Source organism: Rhipicephalus microplus, chromosome X (genome assembly GCF_043290135.1).
Source record: "Rhipicephalus microplus isolate Deutch F79 chromosome X, USDA_Rmic, whole genome shotgun sequence".
Classification (NCBI taxonomy): Eukaryota; Metazoa; Arthropoda; class Arachnida; order Ixodida; family Ixodidae; genus Rhipicephalus; species Rhipicephalus microplus.
The window spans coordinates 151,645,640-151,659,730 of NC_134710.1; the positions used below are offsets into that span (position 1 = coordinate 151,645,640).

Here is a 14,091-nt window from a genome sequence, read left to right on the forward strand (position 1 = left end):
TCAGAGCAGATTTCTACGATCACACATCCCTGTTAAATTAGCCTTTTTCTATCTGGTAAACACAAAATTCTAGCAGTTCAAACATTTAACAGATCAATGCTGGAAATACAGTAATTCAAAGAACACAAGACATAAGCAATGCTTTGGATAGCTACTAGACCTCAGTAGAATGAAATATGTTATTAAAATTTCAGAATGTTAAAAAATTGAATAATACGCAGCATCACAGATGAATGCCAACTGAAGACCAGAGATTAGCTAATCGAAGTTATTTTCACGTTAAAGCCAATACCACTGGGGACGCGCTTCACTTCGACTCAGCCTTTTATTAATGGTTCCCGCAGTTTTAGCAAGTCAAATACCCGATTGATTGACTTGATGGATATGTGGTGTTTAACGTCCCGAAACCATCATGTGATTATGAGAGACGCCGTAGGGGAGGGCTCCGGAAATTTCGACCACCTGGGGTTCTTTAACGTGCACCCAAATCTGAGCACACGAGCCTACAACATTTTCGCCTCAAGTCAAATACTTGGCGATCGACCACCACCGGATAGAGCGAGTCCACCCGAACGCTTTAACACCGAAAACCTTGGCGAGATACCTTTTTTGAAGCTTTTTCGATGTGAAAAACCACCCGGGCTGCAAGTGTTCCCACATAAGCCTACATTAACAAGGCCCGACTCCGGCCTCGGGAAGGATGATTAACGGTGCTGAGTTGTAAGCCAAGGGATCGGACGCACCTCCGAAATGGACGTAGATGAGGTAGAAGAGGGAAAAACTCTGAGTAATGATGCCGGAGAGGACGATGGCGATCCCACGAGACCAGACGCTGATGGCAATGCAGACGGCTGGATCGAAGTCACTTATAAAAGGAAGGGTCGTGTGAGCCCTGGCAAAGAGACAGCACAGAAAGGCACCCGCTCAAGAAGCCCAAAGTGCAGAGGTGGGAAAAGAATAGTGAGCAAGATTTTACAAACAAGCAAGATGCCAAGGCTACCTGCAGATGACATCAAGATAATTGTCAGATCAAGAGACGGGCTGTGCATTAAACACACCTGCAGAGCCAGCCTTGACGAAGCGATACCCCAAGAAGCAGGGGTGAGCAACGACCAAATCTTCACGATCTGCCCCAACCCTACACAAAATATCCTGGTGATCAGCACAGCGGATGAGAAGACAGCTATGAAACTCGTCAAAATCAAGGATTTAAAAATAAACGGGAAGAAGTACTAGACCAACGCGTACGTCTCAGCACCGGAACACATGGCCAAGGGGATAATCTGCAACATTCCTTTGAAGTACACACATGATCGGCTCGCGCACGCACTGGTGAACGCGAGGAACCCTTTACTGGCGCACGCCAAGAGATTGGGGAGCACGACCACAGTGATACTACTGCACCAAGGCAATAGGATCCCCATGTGGGCTTATTTCAACAGCATCATGATGAAAGTTTCCCTCTACCAGAAGCAAATAGACTTTTGTAGAGTGTGTGGGAGGCTCGGGCACAGGCCCGATGTGTGCCCAAGACCGGCAGACAAGTTGTGCCCGGCATGTGGTGCCAAAAATCCTACCAGAGACTATGAATGCACAACCAAGTGCAAGCTCTGCGGAGACGCTCACTCCACGGCAGACCAGACTTGCAGGGCTAAATTTAAGACGCCATACTTCGTAAAGCAACGAAGGTGGGCTGCGAGGAGAAACGAGGAAGAACTCCAACCGGAAGCCGGCTCACCAGACCAGGACACCTGGAGAAGCCGCAACACACAGCCAGCCCGTGCACCCACATCAAGGTCCAGTTCCAGATCCAAGTCCAGGCTGGGAGCCTGGGGACTACGGCGCTCGGGGTCAAGGTCCAGAAGCAGAACCAAAACCAGGCGCTTGCGAAGATCCACCTCAAGGGGAAGGACGCCCGAAGTGACAACGAAGCAGCAAGGAGAATAGAAGACACCAGACAAGGTGGGCTGGTCAGACAAAGTGGCCAATCGCGATTCGGCAAGGTCCGGCAATAATAGTAACGCTAGGGACAATTACAAAGAGAGAAACGCGTAGGGGAATACAGAACGGAAAACAAACTACTCAGACAGGAGCTAGACAAAACAAAAAAGCAAAACCGTGAATCAGCTAAAAAAATTGATGAACTACAGCATAAACTTAATGAAATACTCATAAATATGCAGATACAGGCGCTGCCTCCGTCGACCACCATTGCGGCCGTCTCCACGCCAGTGACCAAAACCACAGGGGAGAGGGAGGATGAGGAGGTAGAAATGGTAGCAGTGGAAACACAGCAACCTGGCGCCAACGAAAAATCCTGCTGACGAAGACCAAAGAACAAAATGATTCGGAAAAAGGTCAAGAGCCCCCCCCCCCCCCCCCCTCCCCTCATAGCACAAAAAAAAACAAATAAAGCAGACGTCCTCGAGGACATAATAAAACTGCCGGACAAAATGGACAAAATGTTCGAGATGCTGGTCGTGCGACTTAGCGACAGTAAGGCAGAGAGTAAGGCGCTGGCACTGCAACACGACAAGCAGCTCGAAGAGCTAGAGAAGAGAATTAGACATGGCGGGCACCAAAATGAGAAAACTCGTCATCTGGCAGTCAAACTGCCGCGGCTTCTCTAATAAGAAAGCATTGATGGCGCAACTTATCAAAACCACCACAAAAAGAAAAAAACCTGACGTGATCATTTCGCAGGGGACATTCGACTACGCCAAAATTGCAGGGGATGCCACCCATAGACAACGCACACAAGAAAAGAGGAGAGACATAGTCGTGACCACTTTAGTGAAGAAGGGGCTAGTTGCTATCTTACACATTACGAAATAAGTCACGGATATCAACCACATCCTTATAGAAGTCATGCCGCGCAGCAAAAAGGAGAGCAGCACTTTTGTCGTAAACGTACCCAGCAGCCCGTCTAAAAAGGGCCTAACACATAATTTTGAAGAACTAATTAACGAAACGATGAACATTGCAGACGACAACCGACTTGTCATCGGAGGTGGTTTTAACGTTCCACACACGCACTGGGGATAAGGGCACTCATCGATGAAAGAAAAAAACCTTGCCACCTCATCGAAAAGGCTGGCCTAGCCATTCTGAATGAGCCAGCCTCGCACACCAGAATCGGTGTAGGTCCTCACAGGGACACCACGCCGGACTCGACCCTCTGCAAGAACACCAGGCAAATCACGTGGGAAAACACCTTTGAAGACATGGGGAGTGATCACAGGATCCTCAGCATCGCTCTGGGCAATCCTCCTACCAGGAATTGCAAACGGGTGATCAGGCGTGTAGATTGGGACAAATTCGCAAAAGCAGAAACGAGAAAGAACAGGGACCCATCAAACACATCGAAGAATAAATAAAGCAGGGAACTTCTACGAGACGTAGAAAAAGCCACAACAGAAATGGAATGGGACGACTGGTTGGCTCGACGAGATGAGAAAGATGAGTGTGGCGGAAGCCTCTAAATGTGGATAGACAGCAGGCTGGCACACCTGGTCGAAGCCAAAAAATCTATTCAGAAACGGCTGCATAGACAAAAACACAATCAAAATCTAAGGAGAAAACTCGCCGAACTAAACAAGCACATCAAAACACACTGTACCCAGCTATGCCATCAGGAATGGGACGAAGTGTGCGACGCCATGGACGGCAACATAAACACAGGCAAGACATGAAAAATCCTCAAGCACCTGCTGGACCCATCGGTCACCAAAACGGCGGTGAAAACGGAAATGACCAGGATAAGACACAGGTATAAAGGGAACATCCATCAGATGGGTGATGAAATCGTCAAACTCTACCTCGGCAGACCCCCGGCAGTCGAACACCAGGAATACTTGGGCTCTTGCAACGAAGATCTTGACAGAGACCTTTCACAGCAAGAAATCAGGGCAGTCCTGCAGACTGTCAAGACCAAGTCAGCTCCAGGTCCCGACAAAGTGTCCAACAAGAAGCTCCGGAACCTTAAACATCAAAGACACGACCATCCCTCAAAACCTCAACGAGAAGGCCCACTGAACCGCGCGAGAACTAACCCACCACGGCTCGGACAGCAACAACCGGGCCCCCCGCACTGACCACAGAAGGGGGACGACTCTGGTGGAGGCGATGGGGACGATAAAGATGACGACAATAATGAATATATGAATATGCGATACAAGACGACAGAGACAGACTGGTCACGTATCATGACATATTGGCACACTATAAGCGACGAAAAAAATATCTGCCAACACACAAACAGCTAGACAGATTTCAAAAAACAGATTGGCGAAGATTGCAAACCAGAACCTTTTCAAATCCAGGCAGGGTTCGTACAGGTTTACAAAGCGAAAATTCAAGAATATTCAAGGACTTTCCAGGACCTGTTACAAATTTTTCAAGGACTCAAAGCGGCATGGGAAATTGAAATTTTTCACCCTAAAATTTTGAAAAATGACCAATTTTATTGTACTTATAATATAAGGATATCACATTTATAAAAAAAAGAGCATAGTCTTTATAACTTCTCGCACCCTCTCCATAGGGAGAAAGCACGATCTCATGTCTGAAAGCTACGCGCTGATGGGCTTCAACGCACATGTGTAGTCAGGCCTCAAACGGGTCGTGCCACAATATTTGCAGCTTGCGCGCTCTTTGCTGCAAGCTTTAATTATAGCTCCAATAAGCACGATACACCCACACAGATTAACTTATACACGCTATATAATTTGTCGCCTTTTTGATATGGACAATTTTCAGTTCATGTTTGTGGGGACCGAGTTGTGCAGGTACATAGTAGCATAGCTGACTTAGACCGATGTACCACATTTAGGAGGTCGTGATGTCGATATGAGAGTGCACTGCTCAGGAAATTCAAGGATTTTCAAGGATGGCAAAAAAATTCCAGGAGTTTCAAGGGCCTTGAAAATGCATTTTTGAAATTCAAGAATTTTCAAGGATTTCAAGGACCTCCACGAACTCTGCCAGTACACCTGAACAGAGCAAATTCCAGACAATACCCACAAACAAGCTGTACCCTTTGCAAGCACGAACATGCAGATATGGCACATATTCTATGGCAATGCACACAGGTCACAGCATTATACCGTGAGGACAATATAAAACCGGACCTTCTCGAGGAGCGTTGGCTAAGTGCGCTGACTAGCTCAGATCTGCGCGACCAACTGTGGGGAATCCAGCGGGCCCGGGCAGAGGTGGAAAGGCTACGCCTCACAACACTAAACGTCGGGGTGGCCTGTGCGGGGCTGGTAACCCTGCAGGGTTTATTTTTTATTTTATTTTTCGATTAAGTTTTTGCCACCTGTCCAATACCACTTTTTAAAAATGAATTTTAAGAACTTATGCGCGGGTCATTAAAGCACCATAGCTAAAATGAGAACCACACGAAAAACAGATAAGCAATACGCTCGTCATGCCGTTGTTGGGTGATGGTGCAAAAAGTTTATTGCAATGATAGTATGGACACACTCAATGGGTTTTTGCCGTCGTCATTTTTTCTGTAAACTCGAAGTTGGCAATATCCACTGCATCGTATGTTCTTACCCACATATAAAAGGGCTTAATTACATATTCGACCCGCCAAATGCACATACATAAAATAGCACATATACAAAATAGGTTTGTTATACAGAAAAATTCATTATAAAGGTATATACCTAGCGTTATGTACAATGCAAGAGTACTCTTCACTTCGTTATAACCAATAATTCGTTATATCCAGGTTCATTATATAGAAGTTTGAGAGTACATAAAAATAAAAGGTAAAAGAAAATTGTATCAACGATAGATCAGTGACACATGCATCAGAAAATGGATTGTTCGATAGCTGGATGGCCTAAGGTTGTGTTGAGAATGCGCATGAGTGTATTTTGCGTGTGTGTGTATATATAGTAATAGCTCGTTTATTTGGATCTCATAAACTCGGGCATGCGGCGTGGTCCCGGCAAAACTGTATATTTCAATGGTGTCAAATGCTCGTTAATTTGGAGGTATTCAGACACGCACCAGTTAACTCAAGACGATTCCAGAGAGGGCTATCGGGACTTCATGCTTTCAGTAACCGGCTCGGCTTGGCCGTCGGTTACGTCAGTAAAACAGAAGTTTTGGAGAAACCGAAACCGAAGGAACAGCAGCAGAATATGATCATGATGATAGTGAATGAGAGGGGGGGGGGGGGAGTGGCCAGGTGGCGCTAGTCAATACCCTGCAGAAGCGCTTGGGTCGCCAGTGCATCCAGTGTCTGCGAAATGCGCCGCCCATGGCGTCGCATGCGCGGACGACTGGACAGTTTGCGCAGTCGCCACTACTTAAATAGCCCACGATGCCTACGCTGCTGATTTCTTTGTGTTACGACTTCGCGCATGGCGTGTGCAGCTCAGGTACATCAAAAGAGTTGACTAATGGGCAAGTAGGTGCTTTGACATAGAAACCATCGTTACGTTCTCAAGCTGTGTTTGTGCGTGTTGATGATGGTGTGGCCATTGCTGGTTTGCTGACTGATGAGGACATATTATCGGAAGTGCTTGAAGTGGATGCGAATCACTCGCTGCATTCATTTTTCTTGGGGACCAACCGGAAGCTCCACCCACTGGTCCGGGACCACTTGTACGCATGTTCATTTTACACGTGCCTGGCGGCCTGGGACTGGTTGAACAATTTTTTTCGAGCAGCTGCAAACGACAGCGCATTGCCCATGCCTGTGCGGTTAGACACAGGAAATTTTTAACGTGCTCTTGCTCTATCTTTGCTTTTTTTGCCTGCTCTTTGCATGTTTCTAGATTTCGCATTGTTTGAGCACTCAGTTCTTGTCATCGGTGTCCTGAGCCATGTCGAGCATGTGCGTATTCCTGATGGTAGGGCAAACATGCATTACCGTATTTACTCGCATAATCCTCGCAATCGCATAACTCTCCCACCCCCCACATCGCCCATCAAAAATACAATTTTTTTTTCCCTAGAGTAATTATAGCACCACCAAAAACTGCCACAATCATGTCGTCTGCTCGTTCCAACCACTGATGATGATAGCGCACGCCATCTGGCGCCATCTCTTAAGCATCAAGCATACTATTATTGCACGGATATTCAATCCAATCCAAGCCAAGCCAAAGTGGCTAGTGTGCATTGCGGCGTGTTTTGTATGTTGTGTCGGTAATCTTGTCACGTTATGGAGCGATACTGAAGCTACCAGGCTGCTTTCAAGTTGAAAGTTATAGATCACGATGTAAGCAACGGCAACAGGGCTGCCAGTAGGCCTTTCGGAGCATACGTGTTTTGTGTTCGCTACTGGTGACGGCAGCTGAAAGCCACCAAGAGGCGTTGTGCCTGCCGTGTGCCTAAAACTGGGGTTGATGATAAACTACTTTTCAGAAGGAAACTGCGGATGATTCTGTTAAACAGTTATCAGCCCAATACTTACGTCCTAGGCTTACCTTTTGAGGGCTCCTGTCAAGCAACGAACGCTACTGCCACGCCCACAAGCTTTGCGTGTGGTACAGTGGAACTTCGATTATACGTCCCCCAGTCCTACGACGACACGCGTTTTACGACGAATTGGCTTGGTCCCGGCAAAACCCCCAAAGAACTAATGTACTGAAAACCTCAATTCTACGACGCAATTTTACGCTGGCCCCACCTCGTACGACGCTTAGCTGGACTGTCCGAGATAAAAAAAAACCTACGATGACGCACGCAGGCTGCCACGCAAGCACACTGCGGCCGGATGAAAAAAAGTCGGGAAACCGAGGAACTGAGTTCGTTCCTCCGCACGTTCTAGCACACTATCCGCTCTGCCACCGCTGCCACCACAGGGCCTCTTCAATTTTTCGACACGCTGTCGGCTATAGCTAGCCAGAGCCAACGTTCTTCAGAGCCAGCCGGAGCGCATTCGTTTTGCTAAGTCGCATTGCACTGCGCACTTCCGTTGGGGCCTTTTTTGTTTTGTTTTCTGCCTTCTTTTGCGTGGTTTTGTAGTGAGAGCTGTGAGCAGGTAACATGGCAGATAATTTCGAGCTCGCTTTTTAGTATGCGATAACTTTCACTAGATTTCGCATCGTCGTACTGGACGTGTTGAACGGCGATTGTTGAGCCTGTCTACGTTTGGGACAGCCGCGAGAACCAGAACTAGCTGCAGTCTAGCTACCAGAGGGCTGGGGAGTTTTAGCGCCTCGCGATTGGTCGAAGCTTGTGCAGACGTAAGCGCTTGCAAAAATCGAATGGGCCCACTGCCTTGTTGCCTTTCAGCCATTCCTTCACGTGTTTGCCTCATCGGTAGGTTGTGCGCCGCAGCTGCTGCGTCTACGTGCAAAATTTTCAGTATTCGGACATTGGTGTGCGAGGGAGCTTTCGAATACTTGGTTACGAGTGCTGCGTCTCGCAACGTCACGGATCCGAAAACCGCTGACGCTTGGAGAAAAGCTTCGCATAATCGAGGAGGTGGAGAAGCGGAGCGCAGCAACAAAGGCCAGCATTGCCCACGACCTGAATATTCCCAAGTCGTCGCTGAAAACGATCCTCGCAAAGAAGGACAGCATTCTACTAAATGCGGCAAAGTTCGGTCTGAACAGGAAGGCCGTGAAAGATGGCAAATATGCTGCCATGGAGACGGCCCTCGTTGAGCGGATGCGTCAGGCCCGCAGTTCAGGAATTGCCGTGGATGGTGCAATTTTGAAGGAGAAGGCGGAGACAGTTGCATTGCGCTGCGGCATTGATGACTTTAAAGCCTCCAATGGCTGGTTGGATCGCTGTAAAAACGCAGTGGAGTTGTGTACAGCCGCTGCTGTGGAGAGAGCTCGTCAGTCAACTCCGACACTGTCGAAAAGTGGACTGCATTGCTGCCGGAATTGATACGGCAATACAAGCCATCCGACGTGTTCAACGCGGACGAAACTGGATTATTTTATAATATTCAAAGGAGAGAGCTGTCACGGGGGTAAGCGAAGCAAAGTGCGTCTTACTGTATTGCTTTGCACTAATGAAGACGGCTCAGAAGAGCTTCCTGCCCTTGTGATCGGCAAGTTTGCGAAGCCGCGCTGCTTCAAGAATTTGAAAATGCTGCCATGCCAGTACATGTTCAACCGGAAAGCCTGGATGACGGCTGCTATGTTGAAAATATCTGCAGGAGCTGGATTCAAAAACGGGGGCTAAAAACAAAAATTCTTTTGCTTGACAATGCGCCATGTCATCCATTAGATACGTCGCATTTGAGAAATGTGAAAGTTACATTTCTGCTTCCCAACTGCACTAGCCAGCTGCAGCCACTTGACGCCGGCATCACCAAGTGCATGAAGCAAAAATATCGGAAGTTTCTGGTGCAGCGTCGGCTGGCGGGCATGGAATGCAAGCAGTTGAATAAGAAGCTTTCTGTGCTTGATGCAACGCACTACATTGCTAGTGCATGAGACCCAATCACGCCAGAAACCATTGTCAACTGCTTCAGGCACTGCGGCTTTAATAGAAGTGGTGCTTGTTCTACCAGTGAAGCTGCAGTGCCTGTTGACGACGAACCAGAGTTCGGCAACCTGGAGCTGCCTGGATCCTTCGCGGACTATGTTGGTGCCGACGACGACGTTGCAGTGTGCAGTGCAGTGTCGCTGGATAACATTATCGAAACTGTGCGTCCTGACAGTGCGAGAACTTCCGCCGAGGAAGAGATGGTAGACAATGCAGAGGCTAGTGCGTCTGTTCCGACGTACGCGGACGTGTTGTGCTACGTCGACAACATTGGGCGGTTTGCTTGCGCACGCGACGAAATCGGCGACTTGCTGCCAGATGTCGCAGCTCTCGAAAGAAAGCTGATGCATCGTGGCTGGGCAAACTCGCAGAAAAAAAATCAGATTTTTTTAAAAGGTGAGAATAAAGATTTGTTCACACCTCCGATAAAATGCGTGGTTGGTGGCAGCGTAGAATTGTGCCGCAGACTTTCTTACGCATTATGTGACAACTGTTGTGGGGCAACAATGACCATCAGTGTCTATATTCTTGGGTTTTCGATTATACGACGCCCGGGTTATTAACGATTTTGCGTGGTCCCCTGAAAGTTGTATAATCGAAATTCCACTGTATCCTAATTCTCGACAATTTTCTTGCACTTTTTGTGTCTCAAATAAATCTTGCCTTGTGTTGAACGTGTGCTTTTATTGTTGAGGTAAATTTTAATTAGTACATCTAAAAGATTGCTGTTGCTGGTGTGAGAACCCCAATTTGTGGCCACTTCTTTTTTTCTTTTTTTGCTCTGTACGTTTTCGTGGAAATTTTTCCCCGCGTAATTCTCGCACCCCCCAACTTTGCATCGGTTTTCCGCAAAAAAAAGTGCAAGGATTCTGCGAGTAAATACGGTATACTTGCTTAGAGAAACAGCGGTGGAATGACCGCGCGGGTCTACGATGTGTGCACACTCGAGTAGTTCACTTACAGTAAGTTGCATCACAACGCAAATAGGTATCTATTAATGTTGGTCACAGCCTTGGACAACTGACTGCATAGCAGACGCCACAGCGCATGCAGAGGGCATCACATGTGCAGATGGCCCGAGGCCACTCGGGCTGGTTCGGGACTTTTGGATCACGTACATGTGACATAGCCGCCTACAAGCTGAGGCTTCCCAAGGCGTCCGCGGGTCGCCGGTGACTAGTACGGGACTTGGTAAATCGATGAAGTTCACTGTTCCGATGAAGACATTCAAGATGAGCTGACGCGACAACGCATCGAGCAGGAGGCTGACAAAGCACTCGCTGTCCTCGCGGAGTTCTGCATCAGTTCTTGCGACAGCGAGCGTGCACACCACCACCACATGGGGTTGAAGAAGATTGTTCTAGCACTAATTCCGATGATGAGGCAGGCTAAGTTGACGCAGTTTTTCATAAAATAAAGGTTTGTCTGTGCCGAGTACATTTTCCTTTCGTTTTGATGTTCATTCAATAATCCAGAATTCGGTTACCTCGGACATTTTCACTGGTCCTGCGAGATCCGAGTTAACGAGCTTTTACTGTATTTATTTTTAGGTTCACATTCAGTCTAATTCAGTTGGAAGTGCTGCCCATCCTGTCGTGTGTTTCTTTGCTCCATGTATGTGCTGTTTCGCAGCTAAAATATGTCGTTAACCTTGCCGTTGCGTACGTTTGCATCAAACGTCACAGGGCAAAAATAAGTTGACCACAACTGTACTCCAATACATTGCACACTAATGAGCCTTAGCCAGGACCAGAGGCAAATTCGTATCCTGACATTCGTACAAGGCATGATTGTATTGCATGGGTTTTCCTCCATGCACTTGTTATAAGTGGTTTCCACTAAATTACTGATGCGTCAGATCATTGGCGTTTAAAGCTAGTCTATGGTGTTAAATTTACTTTTGCAAGAATACATCAGCCACGAACCAGACTTACAGCATCAATACTTGTGAGGCGCACTTCAGCCACTTTATCCGCCAGTAACTCGTTGACAATGGGGACTAGGTACTGATGAATATCCAATGGGCAGTATAGCGCAGCGATCTCCTTCAGCTGCCTGCACAATAATGAGTAACACCACAGTTACTGGCTCTCCGGCTTTCAGAGAGACTACAGTCTTGTACAAGCCTACAGTTGAACCCCTTCATAAGAGGCACTGATGTAAGAGAGAACTGAGTATAAGACACACTTGAGTGCGTATATGAATGATAGCGTGTACCCTGCTTAATAAGAGACCTCATATAAAAGACAATGATTGCTCCCTGGTGCGAGTCCCTTTCTTTTATAAAGGGGTTCAAGAATAGTTTCATAAGGAACTAGACACATTTGCAACAACACTGTCTGGATAATAACAGAGCAACACTCTCGAGTAAGGCCTTTAAAACTTCCTGGCCAAATTCAAAGGGCGTGGCGATACCAGAGCCCTTCAATGCTTTCCTGGTCACGGCACTCCTCCATAACTCTATGGCAACACCTTGCTATGTTCCCACGTATATGCGACAGCCACATTGTATGCTAGATGAAGTATGAGTGGTAGTTGAATTATTTAAGTTTGGTGCTAGATACACCATTGCCTCAAACCAGCACAGCATTCAGCCAAAAGAAGCGTGCATGACGAAAGACCCCTCATTGACAGCGGCATTCCTAGTGGCAGCTTTTGTCTCAGTATGAAACTACAGGTGGAGTTTCGTGACCAGAAAATAATTCAAGGACTCAGGTGCTACGAAACCCATCGCTTCCATATCTACACATGGACTAGCTGGTGAGGGGGGGGGGGGGCACTCTTTTGGAGAAAATTTATGCTACCCACCACATTAACCTGTTATCTGTAAGATCGAATGTCTATCTATAATGAATATTAGCGCGACAATAACGGGGACTGGAAAGAAAATACAAACTAGAGCTGGACACAATGTCATTACTGTTGTGTAATGCACAATCACACTAGCGACTTCTTCCTCACTCTTTCAAAACAGCAGTTCCATTGTTCCCGGGTACGTTGCAAACAAATCTCGATCAATAGTACAGATAAGAAGATCAAGATAACATCACACATCGATATGTAGTATCCGAATGTCTGTTGTAAGCAGATCCACTGTAATGAGGCTACACTGCATTGTAGCTAAAAATGTATACAGTAGAATCTCGATGATACTAATCTCACGGGGTCACGAAAAATATTTGTATTAGCCGAAATTCGTATCATCGAAACAAATAAAACAAGCTAAATTAACAAAGAGTCAGACGTGAACTCATCCAGGCACAAGTACATAAAAAGCATTTATTTCTTGATGAAGAAGTCTCCGATGTCCTTCTGCCTCTTTTTCTTCGCCAGGTCACCTAGCAGACTTTGTTCGAAAGCATAAAAACGCGTGCACGTGTTGTCGCCGACTTCATCCACGGCCACAGCGCGCCCCAGAATGTCGAGCGCGTGCAGCGTTTCAGCCGCCGGTAGTGGTCCTTCGCCGTCGCCCACGTCGTCGCCATCATTGGTGGAATCGACAGCCTCGCACGTGGCCTCCTCAACAATATCTTCGACCGTGCGCGCACCACAGGTGGCGAGATTGTCATCTGCCGTGCAAAAATCATCCGATGTGCACTCGACGTTGAGCTATTCCCAGTCCTCAATGTAGGATCTTCCGGCTCTGGGGGCACCTCTCCTGGACTCCCGAAGAAGCCGCATTTGCCGAAGCAGTTCGCTACGGTAGTCGGAGTTACCCGATCCCATGCCATAGCTATAAAATGGATGGCGTCCAAGGGGCTTATTCTCAGGTCACTTTCCTCCTTTCGATCAATTTTTGCGAGTAGGCGACGCCAAGAAGGCTCTTAAAATGGTGCTTCACATTCTTAATAATCCCAGCGTCAAGGGGTTGCAGGTGCGTCGTCATGTTTGCGGGTAAAAAGACGAGTTTGACGTTCTGAAGCGTTACTTGCCTCGGGTGGGCGGCGCGCTCGTCAAGAAAAAGAAGAATTTTCCGATTCTTACAAGCCATCCTCCTGTCAAGGAGCGACAGAAACTCTTCAAACAATGCCGCCATCATCTACGCCTTTTTGTTTGCGCGATAGACGCACGGCAAATGACTCTCGCGCTTGAAGCACCGGGGCTTCTGGAACTTTCACACTAAGGTCAGCTTAAGCTTTTCCGATCCGTCGACGTTACAGCACAAGAGCACAGTAATACGCTCTTTGCTTTTTTTTGCCTCCTCTGCAGGCTCATACTCTGCAATGAGTGACAGCAGCTTCTCTAACCAGTTGCTGACAACTGCCTCGTCAGCTTTTTTCGCTTCGCCGCAGACGCTTTTGTAAACGAGAGTGTGCCTAGTCTTAAAGCGCTGCAGCCACCCACCTGAGGCCTGAAATCCGTCGATGTGCAGAGCAAGTGCAAACTCGTCGGCTTTCTCCCGCAAAACTTTGCCATCGATATTTACGCCAGCTGCGGCTACTTCTTTAAACCAAGTCAGGAGAGTCTCTTCAAGTTTCACGTGCTGAGTGGCCTTCACTTGCTTTGCGTTTACGCTGAACGAAAGCACGTTTTTCATTATGGTCACTCGCTGTCCAACAACTGTGCTCAGTGTTGACGTTGCAAGGCCTAGCTCCTTAGCCAACTCCGTCCGCTTTCTCT

At 47.4% G+C, this 14,091-nt stretch overlaps 1 protein-coding gene across 7 annotated transcripts in view; it reads right to left on the reverse strand.

Moving 5' to 3' along the window:
- LOC119177035 (serine/threonine-protein phosphatase 4 regulatory subunit 1) overlaps window positions 1–14,091 on the reverse strand; it is a 148,846-nt gene that overhangs the window by 10,545 nt on the left and 124,210 nt on the right. For 5 of the 7 annotated variants that reach the window (XM_075878006.1, XM_075878008.1, XM_075878007.1 and 2 more), the window contains one exon: window positions 11,406–11,526. The exons of 1 other annotated variant lie outside the window; for it this stretch is intronic. In XM_075878006.1, coding sequence (XP_075734121.1) covers window positions 11,406–11,526 — 121 coding nt within the window. Of the gene's footprint in view, window positions 1–3,818; window positions 3,981–11,405; window positions 11,527–14,091 lie in introns of all 7 variants that reach the window. One more of the 7 variants, XR_012887053.1, reaches the window with a different exon arrangement.